The sequence below is a fragment of the Leptodactylus fuscus genome, chromosome 4 (assembly GCF_031893055.1).
Source record: "Leptodactylus fuscus isolate aLepFus1 chromosome 4, aLepFus1.hap2, whole genome shotgun sequence".
Lineage (NCBI taxonomy): Eukaryota > Metazoa > Chordata > Amphibia > Anura > Leptodactylidae > Leptodactylus > Leptodactylus fuscus.
The window spans coordinates 208,268,043-208,288,624 of NC_134268.1; the positions used below are offsets into that span (position 1 = coordinate 208,268,043).

Genomic DNA, 20,582 nt, shown 5'->3' on the forward strand with positions numbered 1-20,582 from the left:
TAGTTGTCTATGTTCATGGTGACATGGCTCAAATGAAAAATCCCACCATCTAACCACCGGTTGCATCACAGACTATTTTTGTCTATTGTGTAAGGCTAGCCTTAGAGTCTCAGTATTGTGATTGATACCTATCACTCTCTCTACAGAGCGCAGGGTGCTGTATATCACTTTTGCTGTAATTTAATAATGGTCAAGATCCTTAAATACATTTTTGTCAAACAACTAACCCAAGATCCATCCTATAGATTTACTGGAAACCAATGGGGTTTTAGATATGACAAAAAAGTACATGTACAATACAGATTGGTTAGCAACATCTTGGTTTGGCAGAACAGCAGATGGAGGTGACATATGTTATATCTCCATGAGCATTGACCATGATAAGAGTGGACCATGGACTTACCTGGCATGTCTGCGTTCCAGTGCGTGTATAAAACGTCTTGCCCATTGGCCCATGTGAAAGTGTTATTATCCTTGGTATCTGAGAGCCCTGTCCAGAAATATTTCTCTGGTCTAAACCCGATCAGACTTGTTATATAGGCCTGTTCAACCCTGCAAGAAGCCGATATTATGCCATGTTTACGTTTAGCTGCAAACATAGGATATGGCAAGTTCTTTGTGGAATACAAATCAGGGTTTTCAGGATCTCTGCTTGTTGTCATTCCATAGGAGCTTTCATTGTTACTGGTCATGTGGTGGACACAGAGGTGTATGGTGAGTTACAATGCAGTTATCAGAGTTGTGTTTTGTATCAGGCCGTGCACCCTTGTGTCCATCATATTGCCAGGACAGATTTTTATCCTCTGATAGTGGATCAACATTTAGGGACTGACTTTCAATAGGGTTAAAGGGTTCCTATGATTTTCAAAAACATTTGATATGTCAAAAGTTTAGAGCAGTGGTTCTTCTAAAACGATGGGGCTCAATCACCCAGACTTCATTTCATGCCGACTCTGTCAAAGTTTTTTGAAAATGATAGGTACCCTTTAAGGCCTTGTATGCTGAGCCACATTATAGATCTTCTATTGAGGTCTTTTTTTGGATGTGTATAAATATGGTATGTTCCATTAGTTTCTTTATGTACATTACTTCTTTTCCCTCAAACCATTACTTGTAGGAGCATGTACAGCAGGGTGGCATGTGGATTGTCAAATAGCTTGTAATAGTACTCTACATAGTTTTGACAAAGGTTAGGGGCAACAAAATATTTCAGTAACTTGTAGAATATATTCAACGCCTTAATTCCACAAGTTGTATTTCCCTTTCCCCTATCAGTATGTCTTTTGGAGTGTGGGAAGAAACCCTTGCAAACATGGGGAGAACATACAAACTCCTTGCAGATGTTGCCCTTGGTTGGATTCGAAACCAGGACTCCAGCGCTGCAAGTCTACAGTGCTAACCACTTATTCGCTGTGCTGCCTACCACATGTGTTTGGGATCTTAAGGATCAATCACATTTTCTTTTGCTTTTCAATAGTGCCATGTCAAGAGCCAAAACATTTTTCATCCATCAGAGATGAGCGAGTACTATTCAGAACGGCACTTCCAAAAAGCACGCTCCCATAGGGATGAATGGACGCAGCCTGGGCCGGCCCTCTTGCCACTTAATCCCCTGCGCGCCGCTTCCATTCATTCCTATGGGTGCGTGCTATTCAAAACTGCCGTTTCGAATAGTACTCGCTCAACTCTGGGACTAACATGTTGTAGTTGTGTTTTTCAATGGCACCAATTTGGAGTACATACAATTAACTGACTTCCTTTTATAATTTTTTTTTTTTTTTTTTTTAATGGGGGATACAAAAAATATTGCTATAGCCATTTATAGCCATTTCACCAATTTTATTTTTACAGTTTATCGAATGGTAAAAATATTTATAAATTATAAATTACTTTTATTAGCAACGATATTCCTTGCTAAAGAGTCTCATAGTCCAAAATCAAGCAGGGTTTAGCAGTGCCACTATGAAAGATACATTATAGTTGGGGGCCAGTATAGACTTTGCATCAGGGTCTATGAGATTCATGTCACACCTCTTATTGTAATAGCAAGAAAAAATAATCACCTGTCTTCTACAGTCAGCAGGAAGGCTCCATTATTATTACATGTGCTGCTCGCTTCTGTAAATGTACCAGGAGATTCCCCTATTAAATAGCAGTAGTAGCCGTGTCTCTTCCAGCCCTGCTTAAACAGAAATCCATAATAAATCATTATTTCTATTGAATCCCCCAATATACATAAAGACAGGTCTTTGAAGTCAACTCCGAAATTGACTCCGATCTCGGCTCTGACTTCATCTTCATCAGTCATGGTCAGATAGAAGCAGCAAAGATCCTTTAATTCATGAAAAAACTAGCAATTCATTCCTATAAAAGTAAATGTATTTAATAATCTATACATCTACTTAATTATAATTCTAGTTGGAAAAAAATTTCATTACTCCATCTCTGGCTCCATGACTTTGAATCCAATCTCTGATATAGAATAAAATAAAATATACATACTGTATATATGTGATTTTACACAATATTTATTATATATTCACTATATTTTATATTATTTAATAGAATTCAATATGTATCATATATATATATATATATATATATATATATAATTTTATTTATATAGCGCCAACATATTCCGCAGCGCTGTACAATTTGTAGGGTTCAGATACAGACAGATACAAAACAAAGAACGTCATTTCACACAATGGGACTGAGGGCCCTGCTCACAAGAGCTTACAATCTATGAGGTAGAGGGGGTGACACAAGAGGTAGGAGGGTCGGCATTGCTTATACAGGGAGTCAGACAATTTTGTAATAGAGGTTGCAGCCATTACACAAACAAAGCTTTATGAGCCGTCACTAGTAGTGTCCTTTAACATGTGGATAGAGCATGGACAAATATGTTAGGCTGAAAAGGCATTAAGAAGGGTTTGCATTAGGAATTGTGATAGGCCTGTCTGAAAAAATGCGTCTTTAGTTTGCGTTTGAAACTGTAGAAATTGGGAGTTAATCTGATTGTCCGGGGTAGAGCATTCCAGAGAAGTGGTGCAGCTCGGGAGAAGTCTTGTATACGAGCGTGGGAGGTTCTGATAATAGAGGATGTAAGTGTTAGGTCATTGAGTGAGCGGAGAACACGGGTTGGGCGGTAGACAGAGATGAGGGAGGAAATGTATGGAGGTGCGGCATTATGGAGAGCCTTGTGGATGAGGGTGATAACTTTATATTTTATTCTATAATGAATAGGCAGCCAATGTAGCGACTGGCACAGACCAGAGGCATCGCTGTAGCGTCTAGCCTGATAGATGAGCCTGGCCGCTGCATTCAGAATAGATTGTACAGGGGAGAGTTTAGTGAGGGGAAGACCGATTAGTAAGGAGTTACAGTAGTCAAGGCGAGAATGAATCAGAGAGACAATAAGTGTCTTTAGTGTATCTCTGGTAAGGAAAGGGCGTATTCTGGAGATGCTTTTGAGGTGGAGGTGACATGAACGTGCAAGTGATTCAATATGAGGGGTGAAGGAAAGGTCTGCGTCAAATATGACCCCGAGGCAGCGGGCCTGCTGCCTAGGAGTTATAGTAAGGCCTGAGACTGCAATGGATATATCAGGGACAGATCTATTAGATGGTGAAAACAGTAGTAGTTCAGTCTTAGAGAGATTTAGTTTCAGATAGAGTGAGGACATGATATTTGAGACAGCAGAAAGACAGTCACTGGTGTTCTGTATGAGTGCAGGGGTGATATCATTGGAAGATGTGTATAATTGGGTGTCGTCAGCATAAAGATGGTACCTGAAGCCAAATCTGGCGATGGTTTGTCCAATGGGGGCTGTGTAGAAAGAAAAGAGCAGGGGGCCTAGGACCGAGCCCTGAGGAACCCCAACAGCAAGGGAAAGAGGGGAGGAAACAGAGCCCGCGAATGATACACTGAAAGTGCGGTCTGAGAGATAAGAGGAGAACCAGGAGAGCGCAGTGTCATTGAGGCCGACTGAGCGGAGCATAGTGAGGAGGAGATGATGGTCAACAGTGTCAAAAGCTGCAGAGAGGTCCAGAAGAATAAGAAGAGAGAAATCGCCATTGGATTTAGCCGTCAGGAGATCATTGGAGACTTTTGTGAGAGCCGTTTCAGTAGAGTGCAGAGCGCGGAAACCAGATTGTAAGGGGTCAAGCAGAGAGTTAGCAGAGAGATAGCGGATTAAACGAGAATAGACCAGGCGTTCCAAGAGTTTAGAGATGAAGGGGAGGTTAGAGACGGGTCGATAGTTAGCAGCGCAGGACGGGTCCAGGGAGGGTTTTTTCAATAGCGGAGTTATAACAGCATGCTTGAAGGAGGATGGGAAGATTCCAGAAGAGAGAGAGGTTAAATATTTTAGTAAGGTGAGTGGTGACAGCAGGCAACAGATTGGAGAAGATGTGAGGGGAAGGGGTCACTACTGCAGGTTGTAGGGCGAGATGAAGAAAGTAGCTATATATATATATATATATATATATATATATATATGCCATTTTACTTGATTTCTTCGAGATCCAGTGTTAATGATCAGAAATCCTGTTTAATATTATTACCAGTGGAAGCTCCATCTAGTCATATGATTTAATGGATGGTCCATGTAATAGATGAATGGGCCAAGTCTACTAAAGACACACTTGATCAATTACCCTAATAGGACATATGGATGGGGCAGTCCTGATATTATAACCCCACATATAATGTTCTTTACCTTATCACATCCAGGGTTGACATTGATATCTTGCTCTGGACCATTTGGCAATGGGTTTCTTTTACAAATATATGGAAACTTTTTCTCACATATCTGGTCTGACCATTGTCCGTCCTGTGTAAGAATGTATTACAAGGTGAGAACGTTCCCATCATCTTCATCTTCATGGTCTCCAGGTTCACAATGTCCTACCTTAGTGGATAAGGCCACACAATCCTCTTGTCTATCACTGAGGTGAGATGGTTCTCCTCTCTGCCATGTTGTATATGTCACCGGGGATCCATCACTCCACTCAAAATATAGCTGTGTGTTCAAGTCATTCAACCCAAGCCAAACATACTCTGCACCTCCTAGAAGAAAATATCATATATGTGTAATATTTACATGTGGTCATGTGTTCTGTGTGGTGATAATAATATAGTAAGGCTGTACTTAACCACTTCCGGACCGCCCATAGACTATAAACGTCCGGGAAGTGGTTGCCTAGTTCTGACAGGACGTACCGGTACGTCCCATCAGAACACAGCAGCTGCATGGAGATCGTGCAGCTGCTGAAGCTGGGAGCCGGCTGTAACTTCAGCCGGAGCTCCCAGAGAGAAAGCAGGGAAGGTTTATTCCCGTCCCTGCCTTCTCGATCACTGTGCTGTATACACGGCTATAGGCGCCGCCATGATGCGGCCACCGTCTGACCTGGCGGTCACGTGATCCGCCGAACTCAGTGTCTTACAAGAGCTGCTGGGTCCTACAGGACCCAGATCAGCTCTGTAAGTGTAAAGGACAGTGTGCACGAGGCTGGATTCCTCCTGCAACTGAGGCTAAAAGTACCAGCCCCAATTATAGGAGAAATCAGCCTCCCTAACAAAAAAAGTGATCAGATGATCCCAAAGGTCTCTTACGACCTTATAGGGACACAATCTGAAAAAAATAAAAAATAAAATATAATAATTAAAAAAAATAATAATAATACGCTAATAAAACACCATTATTAAAGGTTATAGCCCCACCCACGACAACACCATACAAAATATATTTTACAAAGTTTTTCAGTAGCACTTTGTGTTATTAAATAAAAAATAATAAATTGAAAACCTGACACAATTTCCCTCCTATTTTGTTTATATTTTCCCGGATACAAAAAAAAAATTAAAACACATTCAAAAATAAAAACAACATTAAAATAAAGCCCTATGTGTCCCCGAAAACAGAAGCAAAAATTAGTTGAATGGGTCATACAAGAAAAATGTTACAGCCCTCAAAACCACACATACAAAAAAACCTGAAAATCTGTTGGTAGGGTTGAGCCGATCTTAACTTTTCAGGATCGATTTTAAAATCCGATTTCCGATCATTTTTCATTTGAACCCGATCTCGATCCCAATTCCGATCCCAATACAAGTCAATGGGATTTTTTTATTAATTGGAGATCGGATTTTAAAAGCAATCCTATTCACTATACAGCATGGAATCTAACAATTGAACGCTTTAAGCTTATTGTCCTCCCTCATTGAAAACACCCATCCAAGTTGAATATGTATGAGGGGTTAGGAGGAATAACATTGGCCAAGTGTGGCCATGTTTAGATACTCACCAAATGTAAGCTGTGAGGTAACAGCACTTGCTTCTTCAATATTATGTAAACTTGCAAGATCTCCCTCTTCCCTTCTGCAGGATAACATGGCCTCCTTCCAAGTCCTAGCATCCCTATCTAAGTAATAGCAGTGTCCATTATAAGGAATCCATGATGAAGGGCAAAAGATGGGGTCACTGGTGCCTGTAACAGGACAGAAGAACTTCATGACCATCATATGTAAGTGACATGTTTATTGGATTTCTAGGGTTATTCTGGTAATTACTAGAGATGAGCGAACACTAAAATGTTCGAGGTTCGAAATTCGATTCGAACAGCCGCTCAATGTTCGTGTGTTCGAACGGGTTTCGAACCCCATTATAGTCTATGGGGAACAGATACTCGTTAAGGGGGAAACCCAAATCCGTGTCTGGAGGGTCACCAAGTCCACTATGACACCCCAGGAAATGATACCAACACCTCTGGAATGACACTGGGACAGCAGGGGAAGCATGTCTGGGGGCATCTAACACACCAAAGACCCTCTATTACCCCAACATCACAGCCTAACAACTACACACTTTACACACTCAAAAAAACCTCTATCAAAGTGGGAAAATACCTGGAAACCTTCTTTACTCCCAAAATGGATGGACACAAACCCCAATTTAAGCTCAACAAACAGTAACAACCACCCCTTTAAATCACGTTCCCCATGACAACCACAAATGGAATAGGCAATGGGAATTCCAAAAGCCATCACCCTTAACTGTCATTTTGAGTGTGTGTGTGTGTGTGTGTGTGTGTGTGTGTGTGTGTGTGTGTGTGTGTGTGTGTTTGTGTGTGAGATGTGGTAAGACCTTCCAAAATTCACTTTTCTAGCCCTTAACATGAGCCCTTCCAAACAAAGTTACAGGACCTTAAGCTGAGCTACCAGCAGAGATTGAGGCCCTTGGCATGAGTAGAGCCTTGCACCAGCAGTGTTTTTGGCACTTAGGGTGAGTTGAGCCTTGTACCAGCGTGTGTCCCTTAACATCAGGCGGGCCCTAAGTTCTGCGCTTTGCACAAAAGTTCCACATTAACTAGGCTGAATGGTACAAAGATTAGTAGGCCCGAGAACCAGGAACAGGTCTTGCAATGGCTGTCGGATAACGCTTAAAGCACATTGTCCACCAGCCAGTCAGCCTCTATCTCCTCTTACCCAACAGTCTTGTCCTCCTTCCACCCAAAATTCCCAATCTTCCCAGAACAATAACCCCAACTGTCCCTGCTCCCCAGAGCTGTTCTCCCTTCCTTTGACTGTATCGCAACCTGCCCCTCCATTTCGCGATTCCACGGACCTAACAGACGAGTATCTGTGTCCAGATGCTCAAACACTAGAGTCTCCTCCATTCCATCTCCGGTCGATTTGGTGGTGGATGACCAGCAACCCACCCTCATCGTCGACGATGAGACGCAGTTGCTGTCAGGGCAGCCAGTTGACATGCGAATTGTGCAGCAGGAGGAGGCGAGACAGGAGTTGGAAGAGGAGGTGGTGGACGACGAGGACACCGACCCCACCTGGACAAGGCGGATGTCAAGCTGGGAAAGTAGTGTGGATGTTGAGGCAGGTGCAGCACCAAAAAGGGTAGCTAGAGGCAGAGACATGTCCAGAGGCAGAGGTCAGCTGCTTTGCCGAAGCCAGGCCAGACCCGGAATGTCCGAAGATGTTCCCTTTTGTACCCAGCCCAGAAAAACTCCCCCATCGAGGGCACGTTTCTTGAAGGTGTAGAGTTTTTTCAAGGAATGTGCCGAGGACAGATATAGTGTCGTCTACACAATTTGCCTCTCGAAATCGAGTAGGGGCCCTGAGAAGAGCAACCTGTCCACCACTTCAATGCACCGTCATTTGGAATCCAAGCAATGGAATCAGTGGCAGGCAGCAACGGCAGGACAAACGTTGCCCGCCGTTCATGCCACTGCCTCTGCTCACAGTGCTGGCGATGCACTCCAGAGGACGAGCCAGGACATCACTTCATCTGCCTCCGCCACTTTGTTGACTTCTCCCTCATCCTCCCCTGTTTCTGTCTTATCTCCTTCTCCTGCACCATCAAAGGCACCATCAGGCGCTTCTTTACAACAACCCACCATCTCTCAGACATTGGAGCGCCGGCAGAAATACACCGCTAACCACCCACCCACGCAAGCCTAGAACGCCAACATCGCTAAACTGCTGGCCCAGGAGAGGTTGGCGTTCCGGCTTGTTGAAACTCCCGCCTTCCCGGACCTGATGGCAACTGTGGCACCTCACTATGCCGTCCCTAGCCGTCACAACTTCTCCCGGTGTGGCGTCCCCGCCTTGCACCAGCACGTGTCACTCAACATCAGGTGGGCCCTTAGTTCCGCGCTTTGCTGCAAGGTCCACTTGACCACCGACACTTGGACAAGCGCCTGTGGTCAGGGATGCTGCTTATCTTTAAGGACAGGCAGGGTGAATGTGGTGGAGTCTGGTCCCGGGGTGAAAACTGAGGTACCCTATCTCCTCTCCCAGTCCAAAATTCATGGCAGGAGTAGACTGAAACCCTACGACGCTGCAACCTCCACCCCAGCTACTAGCGGCAAACGCTAAAACACTGGTGTGGGGAGACGTCAGAAGGCGGTGCTGAAGCTCATCGGCTTGGGGGACAGACAGCACAGTGCCTCCGAGGTCAGGGATGCCATCCTGGCTGAGATGGCTTTTTTTTTTTCCCTGCTACACCTGGGGCCTGGCATTTTTACGCCTGTGATAATGGCTGGAACCTGGTAGCGGCTCTGGAGCTTGCCAGCCTCCAACACGTTCAATGTTTGGCCCACGTCTAACCTAGTGGTGCAAAGTTTTTTGAAAACATACCCAAATGTACCGAAGCTACTGTTGAAAATGCGGCGCTTGTGCGCCCACTTTTGCAAGTGCACAGGAGTCGCTGCTAGCCTAAAAACACTCTAGCAAGGCCTACATCTGTCCAAACACAGGCTGTTGTCCGTCATTCACACACGCTGAAACCCTACAATACCATATCTTGAGCAGGGTGTGTGAGCTGCACAGACCTTTGATGGAGTTCCATCTACAAAACCCAAGGGTTCCTCAAAGTCAGCTCCCAAAGTTTCTGCACCATAAGTTTCCAGGGGTGGCAGAGTTATGGCTAGGGGCAGAGGCATGGATAGGGATGATGTCTAGGGGCAAAAGCAGTGTGGATGTGGAGGCAAGCTAAGCAGGAAAAACTGGGGGTACAAGCTAAGGCATGGACTGGGGTGATGTCTAGGGGCAAAAGCAGTGTGGATGTGGAGGCAAGCTAAGCAGGAAAAACTGGGGGTACAAGCTAAGGCATGGACTGGGGTGATGTCTAGGGGCAAAAGCAGTGTGGATGTGGAGGCAAGCTAAGCAGGAAAAACTGGGGGTACAAGCTAAGGCATGGACTGGGGTGATGTCTAGGGGCAAAAGCAGTGTGGATGTGGAGGCAAGCTAAGCAGCAAAAACTGGGGTTACAAGCTAAGGCATGGACTGGGGTGATGTCTAGGGGCAAAAGCAGTGTGGATGTGGAGGCAAGCTAAGCAGGGAAAAAGGTGGCTAGAGGCAAAGGGATGTCCAGAGGCAGAAGACAGCTGCATGACAGAAGCTAGACCTGAGCCAGCAAGGCCCAAGATGCCCTCTTTTCTAGCTTCCTTAGAAAAATTCCCCCATCGAGGCCACGTTCCTCGCTGGGGGAGATCATTTCTAAATGTATAGGTCGAGGACAAACTGAGTGTGGTTTACACACTTTGCAATGCGACTCCCCATCTCCCAGGTCTTTCATTCCAGGCTAAAGTACAGCACAACCGACCCACATGCCCAAGGCTTCAACGGCCTCATCTCAAAAATTCTGGCCCAGGAGATGTTGGAGTCCCAGCTTGTGGACACTCTGCCCTTTTTGGGCCTGCTGGCTACTGCGCCACCTCACTGTGCCAGCACTTTTCCCCAAACATGAGGCGGTCCCTAAGTTCAGCGCTTTGCCCAAAAGATCCACGTGACCAGCTACGAATGGACAAGTGCATGCGGACAGGGACGCTACCTTTCAATCTTGGCACAGTGGTTGAATGTACTTGAGGCACGGACCGGGTCGCAAAATGTGGTGGACTGACTTGTCTCCCCACACAACATTCCTGGGAGTAGGGCTGAAACACCACCCTCCTCCGCTGTTAAATTGACCCCAGCTACGAGCTGGAAACGCTGCAACACTGGTGTGGGGAGACGTCAGCGGGCCGTGCTGAAGCTCATCAGCTTGGGGGCCAGACAGCACACTGCCTACAAAGTGAGTCATGCCATCCTCGATGAGACGGCAATGTGGTTTTTGCCACTGCACCTGGGCCCAGGCATGTTGTCATGTGTGATAATGGCCGTAACCTGGGATCGGCTCTGTAGCTTGGCAGCCTGCAACATATTCCATGCCTGGGCCACGTTTTTAACTCATTGCTGCTAATCTTTTGAAAAAGGTACCCCAATGTTCCTGAGCTACTGGTGAAAGTGTGGCGCTTGTGCGGATAGTTTTTAAAGTCTATAGTTGCCGCTGCTAACCTCTATGCACTCCTACAACGCCTGTACCTGCTGGAACAACGGCTGTTGTGCGACGTCTCCACACTGCTGGCACTAAACATATCATGTGTTGAGCAGAGTGTGTGAGCAGCACAGACCTTTGATGTAGTTCCAACTCCAAAACCCTCGGGTTCGTCAAAGTCAACTCCCTCAGTTGCTCAACCATGAGTGGCAGACTTATGTGAAATCCCATCCCATCCATTGCACTGGACACGAAACATTAGCATGCGCTCAGCACAACTTCGGATATGGCAGCTGCGTTAAGCAGGGTGCAGGGTACAACACAGACCAGGCCCGAACACCAGGAACAGGTGTTAGAAATACTACAGCATCCGCCATTTCCTTCCAATTTTGGGGTTTTGGACCCGCCACCGACTTGTCTGGACCTAAGTGGGGATCATGAGACACAGTTGCCATCAAGGCAAGCTGTGGTCATGTGCGGTTTGCAGTAAGGGGGCAGTGCGCAATTGGAAGAGGAGTTGGTGGATGACGAGGCCACCGACCCCACATGGACAGGGGTGATGTCTAGGGGCTAAAGCAGTGTAGATGTAGAGGGAAGCTAAATCAACAAAAAACCTGGGTAGAAGCAAAGGCATAAACTGGGGTGATGTTTAGGGGCTAAAGCAGTGTAGATGTGGAGGGAAGCTAATTCAACAAAAAAAAAAGGGTAGAAGCAAAGGCATAAACTGGGGTGATGTTTAGGGGCTAAAGCAGTGTAGATGTGGAGGGAAGCTAATTCAACAAAAAAAACAGGGTAGAAACAAAGGCATAAACTGGGGTGATGTTTAGGGGTGAAAGCAGTGTAGATGTGGAGGGAAGCTAAGCAGCAAAAACAGTGGGTAGAAGCAAAGGCATGCAAAACTCTACCCTGTTGGAAGACTTATTCCTAGGTCTGGAACACGTTAATGGCCCCCCTGGACAAATTACTGCCACTCAGGGGCCTAGTGTCACCAGGAGGGACAAGTATAGGCACATGTTGTGGGAATACCTGGCCGACACCAGCTCTGTCCTCTCCGATCCCTCTGTGCTCTACAGCCTACACTTATTTTCTCATCTTTTTTTCTGCACTGCACATCTCTTGCCTGCTTCCTTTGGGATCTTACAAGTGGTGGTCCACTTCCAAAGATGGTAATTTCACTAAACAGTGTAACGGGAGTAGCTGAGGGATCGCTGTCTTAACCACTTTTTGGCACAAAATTAACTTTCAAAGCCAAATATGGTGCAAGTATATGATGCAAGGACACCTACACACCTATCTCTGACACAATGGGGAGTTCACCCTCATGCGCCCTTTTGGCCTGCACCATCATGCGCCTCTTCCCAGCCACTCCACATTTCCCAAGCTTTTCATTGCAGGCAGAAGTACAACACAACCCACCCCCATGCCCAAGCCTTTAACAGCCTCATTGATAAACTGCTGGCCCTGGAGATGTTGGTGTTTGTTTATGCTTCTGGAGACCCAGGCCTTCCGTCAGCAGATGGCAGCTGGGGCACCTCCCTATGCTGGGCCTAGCCGTTACTACTTCTCTTGGTGTGCTGTCCCTGCCTTGCCCCTGCATGTGTCCCATAACATCAGTCAGGCCCAGAGCTCTGCGCTTTGCTGCAAGGTCCACTTGACCACCGACACATGGACAAGCGCCTGTGGTCAGGGATGCTGCAGTGCTTATCTTTAATGACAGGCAGGGTGAATGTGGTGGAGTCTGGTCCCCGGTGCAAACTGGGGTGGCCTATCTCCTCTCCCAGGCCAAAATTCATGGCAGGAGTAGACTGAAACCCTACGATGCTGCAACCTCCACCCCAGCTACTAGCGGAAAACACTGTAACACTGGCGTGGGGAGATGTCAGCAGGCCGTGCTGAAACTGATCAGCTTGGGGGACAGACAGCACAGTGCCTCCGAGGTCAGGGATGCCATCCTGGCTGAGATGGCATTTTTTTTTCCCTGCTACACCTGGGGCCTGGCATTTTTGCGCCTGTGATAATGGCTGGAACCTGGTAGCAGATCTGGAGCTTGCCAGACTCAAACACGGTCCACGCATGGCCCACGTTTTCCAACTTGTTGGTGCCATGTTTCTTTGAAACCTACACCATTGTGCCTGATATACAGGTCAAAGTGGGGCCATTTTCGTAAGTGAGAACTAGCCTCTGCTAGGCAGAAAACATTCAGAGCACACTCCTCTCATCTTCGAACCGTTGGCTGGCGGAGGAAGACGAGGGGGTTGGAGTGGCATCTGATGTCCCTGTCCCACACGAGGCTAGAGGGTGCACTTCAGTGCATCCCATTGCTTCACCACAAATGGTGTGAAGGGGAGTGGAAAATGGAGGAAATGGAGAGTGACCCTTACAGTTGGGGCCAGCAAAGGCATGCCAAGTAACACACTGGCACACATGGCTGACTTCATCTTGGGTTGCTTTTCAACACATATTTCACATCATGAAGAACAAATAATACTGAATTTTTACAAGCCTCGAACCCCGGTCTAGGTCTAATGTCTGTTCCTTTCTTATATTAGGGGAGAGGGAAAAAAATTACTTCAGTGATACGTTTAGCGTACATAGACTGACTATTAATGTGTATCCCACTTAGTGTTGTTAGGGTTACACACCGTCACAACCTGGCTAAAGCTTCTATAGCTGTTAATAAAGTCAAAATAACTTTACGGTATCCAAAAAGACAGCTGGTACCGACAGAGAGCAAGACAAATGTCAACCAAAGCTGTGAGCTCTGAACACCCACAGTGACTTTGGCGTCATCATCATTATAAGGGAGCGGGTGGTAATAAATAACTTGGCAGTGCCTAAAACCCAAAAAGCTTATACAACTATATTTACATTAAGATACACAAATGACACTTTTCAGTAGCATGTCATGAGACAAGCTGATAAGATCTTCCTTTGTGCAGTGCTATTTGAAAGTTAAACGCTGCCTTTATTTTAATTCTGGAGAAGGTGCAGACATTAGATTTAGAACATGTTGTCTTCATTGTCCAAATCCTCTATATAGGTAACGTGTTTTTCGGGCTGAGCTGTCTGGGAACGAGCTGGTGCAGCACTGACAACCTGGGTGAATATGGCAAGAGCCTGAGATGTAGGGTGAATGAATCCCCAAATTATTTGGGGAATTTCCACTCAGAAACTGGCACTATATACCAGTAGCAAAAATTGTGGGTGCACGTAACCCCAATATATTCTTTGAATTCCCAGTGAGACAATGGCACTATATACCAGTAGCAATAATTGTGGGTGCACATAACCCCAATATATTCTTTGAATTCCCAGTCAGACAATGGCACTATATACCAGTAGCAAAAATTGTGGGTGCACATAACCCCAATATATTCTTTGAATTCCCAGTGAGACAATGGCACTATATACCAGTAGCAAAAATTGTGGGTGCACATAACCCCAATATATTCTTTGAATTCCCAGTCAGACAATGGCACTATATACCAGTAGCAAAAATTGTGGGTGCACATAACCCCAATATATTCTTTGAATTCCCAGTGAGACAATGGCACTATATACCAGTAGCAAAAATTGTGGGTGCACGTAACCCCCATATATTCTTTGAATTCCCAGTCAGACAATGGCACTATATACCAGTAGCAAAAATTGTGGGTGCACATAACCCCAATATATTCTTTGAATTCCCAGTCAGACAATGGCACTATATACCAGTAGCAAAAATTGTGGGTGCACGTAACCCCAATATATTCTTTGAATTACCAGTCAGAAACTGGCACTATATAGCAGTAGCAAAAATTGTGGGTGCACATAACCCCAATATATTCTTTGAATTCCCAGTGAGACAATGGCACTATATACCAGTAGCAAAAATTGTGGGTGCACATAACCCCCATATATTCTTTGAATTCCCAGTCAGACAATGGCACTATATACCAGTAGCAAAAATTGTGGGTGCACATAACCCCAATATATTCTTTGAATTCCCAGTCAGACAATGGCACTATATACCAGTAGCAAAAATTGTGGGTGCACATAACCCCCATATATTCTTTGAATTCCCAGTCAGACAATGGCACTATATACCAGTAGCAAAAATTGTGGGTGCACGTAACCCCAATATATTCTTTGAATTACCAGTCAGAAACTGGCACTATATAGCAGTAGCAAAAATTGTGGGTGCACATAACCCCAATATATTCTTTGAATTCCCAGTCAGACAATGGCACTATATACCAGTAGCAAAAATTGTGGGTGCACGTAACCCCCATATATTCTTTGAATTACCAGTCAGAAACTGGCACTATATAGCAGTAGCAAAAATTGTGGGTGCACATAACCCCAATATATTCTTTGAATTCCCAGTCAGACAATGGCACTATATACCAGTAGCAAAAATTGTAGGTGCACATAACCCCAATATATTCTTTGAATTCCCAGTCAGACAATGGCACTATATACCAGTAGCAAAAATTGTGGGTGCACATAACCCCAATATATTCTTTGAATTCCCAGTGAGACAATGGCACTATATACCAGTAGCAAAAATTGTGGGTGCACGTAACCCCCATATATTCTTTGAATTCCCAGTGAGACAATGGCACTATATACCAGTAGCAAAAATTGTGGGTGCACATAACCCCAATATATTCTTTGAATTCCCAGTCAGACAATGGCACTATATACCAGTAGCAAAAATTGTGGGTGCACGTAACCCCAATATATTCTTTGAATTACCAGTCAGAAACTGGCACTATATAGCAGTAGCAAAAATTGTGGGTGCACATAACCCCAATATATTCTTTGAATTCCCAGTCAGACAATGGCACTATATACCAGTAGCAAAAATTGTGGGTGCACGTAACCCCCATATATTCTTTGAATTACCAGTCAGAAACTGGCACTATATAGCAGTAGCAAAAATTGTGGGTGCACATAACCCCAATATATTCTTTGAATTCCCAGTCAGACAATGGCACTATATACCAGTAGCAAAAATTGTGGGTGCACATAACCCCAATATATTCTTTGAATTCCCAGTGAGACAATGGCACTATATACCAGTAGCAAAAATTGTGGGTGCACGTAACCCCCATATATTCTTTGAATTCCCAGTGAGACAATGGCACTATATAGCAGTAGCAAAAATTGTGGGTGCACATAACCCCAATATATTCTTTGAATTCCCAGTCAGAAACTGGCACTATATACCAGTAGCAAAAATTGTGGGTGCACGTAACCCCCATATATTCTTTGAATTCCCAGTCAGACAATGGCACTATATACCAGTAGCAAAAATTGTGGGTGCACATAACCCCAATATATTCTTTGAATTCCCAGTGAGACAATGGCACTATATACCAGTAGCAAAAATTGTGGGTGCACGTAACCCCCATATATTCTTTGAATTCCCAGTGAGACAATGGCACTATATACCAGTAGCAAAAATTGTGGGTGCACATAACCCCAATATATTCTTTGAATTCCCAGTGAGACAATGGCACTATATACCAGTAGCAAAAATTGTGGGTGCACGTAACCCCAATATATTCTTTGAATTACCAGTCAGACAATGGCACTATATACCAGTAGCAAAAATTGTGGGTGCACGTAACCCCAATATATTCTTTGAATTCCCAGTCAGACAATGGCACTATATACCAGTAGCAAAAATTGTGGGTGCACGTAACCCCAATATATTCTTTGAATTCCCAGTCAGAAACTGGCACTATATACCAGTAGCAAAAATTGTGGGTGCACGTAACCCCCATATATTCTTTGAATTCCCAGTGAGACAATGGCACTATATACCAGTAGCAAAAATTGTGGGTGCACATAACCCCAATATATTCTTTGAATTCCCAGTGAGACAATGGCACTATATACCAGTAGCAAAAATTGTGGGTGCACGTAACCCCAATATATTCTTTGAATTACCAGTCAGACAATGGCACTATATACCAGTAGCAAAAATTGTGGGTGCACATAACCCCAATATATTCTTTGAATTCCCAGTCAGACAATGGCACTATATACCAGTAGCAAAAATTGTGGGTGCACGTAACCCCAATATATTCTTTGAATTACCAGTCAGAAACTGGCACTATATAGCAGTAGCAAAAATTGTGGGTGCACATAACCCCAATATATTCTTTGAATTCCCAGTGAGACAATGGCACTATATACCAGTAGCAAAAATTGTGGGTGCACGTAACCCCAATATATTGTTTGAATTCCCAGTGAGACAATGGCACTATATACCAGTAGCAAAAATTGTGGGTGCATGTAACCCCAATATATTCTTTGAATTCCCAGTGAGACAATGGCACTATATACCAGTAGCAAAAATTGTGGGTGCATGTAACCCCAATATATTCTTTGAATTCCCAGTCAGACAATGGCACTATATAGCAGTAGCAAAAATTGTGGGTGCACGTAACCCCAATATATTCTTTGAATTCCCAGTCAGAAACTGGCACTATATACCAGTAGCAAAAATTGTGGGTGCACGTAACCCCAATATATTCTTTGAATTCCCAGTCAGACAATGGCACTATATACCAGTAGCAAAAATTGTGGGTGTATATAGCCCCAATTCTATTGCTAGGGGACTTGCAGGGTATTTCTGAGGTGAAGGTGGGGGGGCACACCGTTGGAACGGGGATTTGGGGAGTATATATGGGGTATACGGGAATACACTGTCAGTGTGTTCCATTCAGGATCCTGGGAAAGCTGGGTTGCGGCGATTGAGCCCGTCAGTGCCACGTTACACTGACAAGCTTCTCCCTGGAATTGAAGTTATATGTAACCCCAATATATTCTTTGAATTCCCAGTCAGACAATGGCACTATATGGCAGTAGCAAAAATAGTGGGTGTATATAGCCCCAATTCTATTGCTAGGGGACTTGCAGGGTATTTCTGAGGTGAAGGTGGGGGGGCACACCGTTGGAACGGGGATTTGGGGTGTATATATGGGGTATACGGGAATACACTGTCAGTGTATTCCATTCAGGATCCTGGGAAAGCTGGGTTGCGGCGATTGAGCCCGTCAGTGCCACGTTACACTGACAAGCTTCTCCCTGGAATTTAGCTCTTATAAGAGCTGTTGGTTGTCTTCTCCTTCCTATCCTAGCCTGTCCCTGCCTACCCAGAATCTAAGCCCTAGCTAGCTGGACGGAAACCTCCGTCCCCGGTGAATTGCAAGCTCAGAATGACGCGAACCTGGGCGGCGCTGTTCTTTTAAATTAGAGGTCACATGTTTTCGGCAGCCAATGGGTTTTGCCTACATTTTTCAACGTCACCAGTGTTGTAGTTCCTGTACCCTGCGCTGTTATTGGAGCAAAAAAGGCGCCAGGGAAGGTGGGAGGGGAATCGAGTAATGGCGCACTTTACCACGCGGTGTTCGATTTGATTCGAACATGCCAAACAGCCTAATATCCGATCGAACATGAGTTCGATAGAACACTGTTCGCTCATCTCTAGTAATTACGATTAATCACCTACCGGCACCGATCACAAGACTGGCAGTCTCTGGTTCCCCCATATAAACAAAGCCGCAGGTTACACATGTGCATTAATGCTCCATTGAAGCCTATGGGATTGTCTAACATAACATTTCGCTGTGTCATAGAGATGAATGAAGTAGCAGTGTGTATGGGCTCCATTCTCATGATATGTTGGGGTCCCAGGGCTCATACTCCCACCAATCAGTCAAGTCCATCAAGACAGGAGCTGCTTTTGCAAAGTGGCTTCCCACTGTAGAGATCCAAGAGGAGTTTTTACCCCATTTAAAAAGATTGAACGACGAGGAATATAAAGTATTAGTATATTGCACAGTATTGTGCAAGAGTTTTAGGCAGGTGTGGGAAAATTGCTGCAACATAAGAATGCTTTCAAAATAAACATATGTTCACAAACCTGAATCTGGCACTGATTTTGATACAGATTCTGCTATAAAATCAGTGTCAGATTGCACTTCTCATTTTTTTAATGGGAGGCAGAGACTGAAGCAGGATGATGGAAAAATAATCATCCAGCTTGAGCTTGCCACAAAGTCCATAGATGCATAGTCATTCATAGGCTCTGTATTAGCTTTCTGTCATGGGGAGCCTCAGGGTTGAAAAATGAATGAATATGCGGCAGCCCACCTCAAATTCCTCTTCATTTTCTGCTATAGCCTGGTATAGAAGTAATAATAGTTTTATTATCATTGAAGTGACGATGCGAAATCCTGGAAGTGATGATACGGCCCCCACAGATATAGCCCTGATCTCAACATCAACCAGTCTGTCTGGGATGACAAGAAGAAAACAGACGGATTGGAGCAAGCAACATCCACAGAAGATTAGTTCTCCAAGATGGCGGCAGGAACAACCTCCCTGCCAAAAACTGTCTGCAAGTACCGAGAAGAACTGATGGAAGGCAAAGGGCAAAGGTCACACCGAATATTGATGGGATTTGCATTTCTCTTTTCTTCATTCACTTCATTTGGTTAATTTATACCAAATAATCTAGTTTAGCCCTTCTAACCCCAACATTCTTACTTTGCAGCATTTCTACATGCCAACTTAGAACTTTTGCACAGTTCTTTATATCTATTTGCTGTGCAGTTATATCTGTTGTATTCTGTAAGGAACCGTCTGAGCCAGTAGAGAGTCGCTGTTCTTCCCTCCCTCTCTATCTCCCCCATGACGTCCATTATTTGCTTCTTTATCACACATATCTCTGTTTCCTACCTGGAGAGGGGACATCTCGGGACTTCTTGTCGCCTTTCTCACAGATATAGCCCAGTTTTTGCTCGCACTCTTTGCTTTCCCACTTTGTGTTTCTTCCAGGATTTACCGATACACAGTTTACACCGGGGACATCGGATGGATTTCCTAAAGAAAGCAACAAATTTAGATTAAAAAAAAGTCTAGGCTGTGTTACGGTTATGACTATTTACTCACACACATCATGTTATAAGATAATAATGCCAGTCCAATATTTTTAAGATACATTACAGCAATGGCCGCCTCCATTGACATGGGGGTGGAGGACCAACAACTCAGATTCGGTGAGAATCCAGGAGTAAGGAACTGCGCTCTCTTGTTTGGTAAAATCGCAGATTTGATTTTATTAACTTCAAAAAACTCACACAACGCGTTTCAAGCGCTATACTACACCCTTCTTCAGGTGTATTGGTTTCTCTCGCTGCTGGGCTGGTTACATCGAGAGAGCGAGAGAAACCAATACACCTGAAGAAGGGCGTAGTATAGCGCCCGAAACGCGTTGTGTGAAAGTTTTTTGAAGTTAATAAAATCGAATCTGCTATTTTACCAAACAAGAGAGCGCAGTTCCTTACTCCTGGATTCTTACCAAATCTGAATTGTTGGTCCTCCACCCCTATCATTCACACCTACGAGGTGTCAGGAACATTGCTGCCTCGACCTAGGAGAAGCATTTTGTGGCCTAACATTTGCAAACAGTGTTGTGGCTTACAACCCTCCAAGGTGAGCTCCTTTTCTTAATTAAGAACACACCATAGTCCAAGAAATACTACACTACGGTTTGCTCGGTGTTTTGTCATTTTTTATTTTTGAGCCTCCATTGACATGTCCATGTATCTGATAATCTATAATTTCATAATAAATATTTTATGATTTTTATGAACTGTATTTTATCTACGCACTGATCTGAGTCACTGCAGCTTACCTCCCATTCAAGTGAATGGAAGCTAAAGGGGTTGTCCAGGATAAAGTCATAATT

General features: G+C 44.5%; 1 protein-coding gene across 1 annotated transcript in view; it reads right to left on the minus strand.

The window, feature by feature from the left end:
* The window catches only part of LOC142201187 (macrophage mannose receptor 1-like), a 183,087-nt gene that overhangs the window by 51,453 nt on the left and 111,052 nt on the right, over nt 1-20,582 (minus strand). The window contains exons 32-37 of the mRNA XM_075272015.1: nt 19,571-19,714; nt 6,309-6,491; nt 4,913-5,070; nt 4,721-4,834; nt 2,064-2,179; nt 404-552 (exon numbers count right to left, since the gene is read on the minus strand). Of these exons, the coding sequence (XP_075128116.1) occupies nt 404-552; nt 2,064-2,179; nt 4,721-4,834; nt 4,913-5,070; nt 6,309-6,491; nt 19,571-19,714 (864 nt within the window). The remainder of the gene's footprint in view (nt 1-403; nt 553-2,063; nt 2,180-4,720; nt 4,835-4,912; nt 5,071-6,308; nt 6,492-19,570; nt 19,715-20,582) is intronic.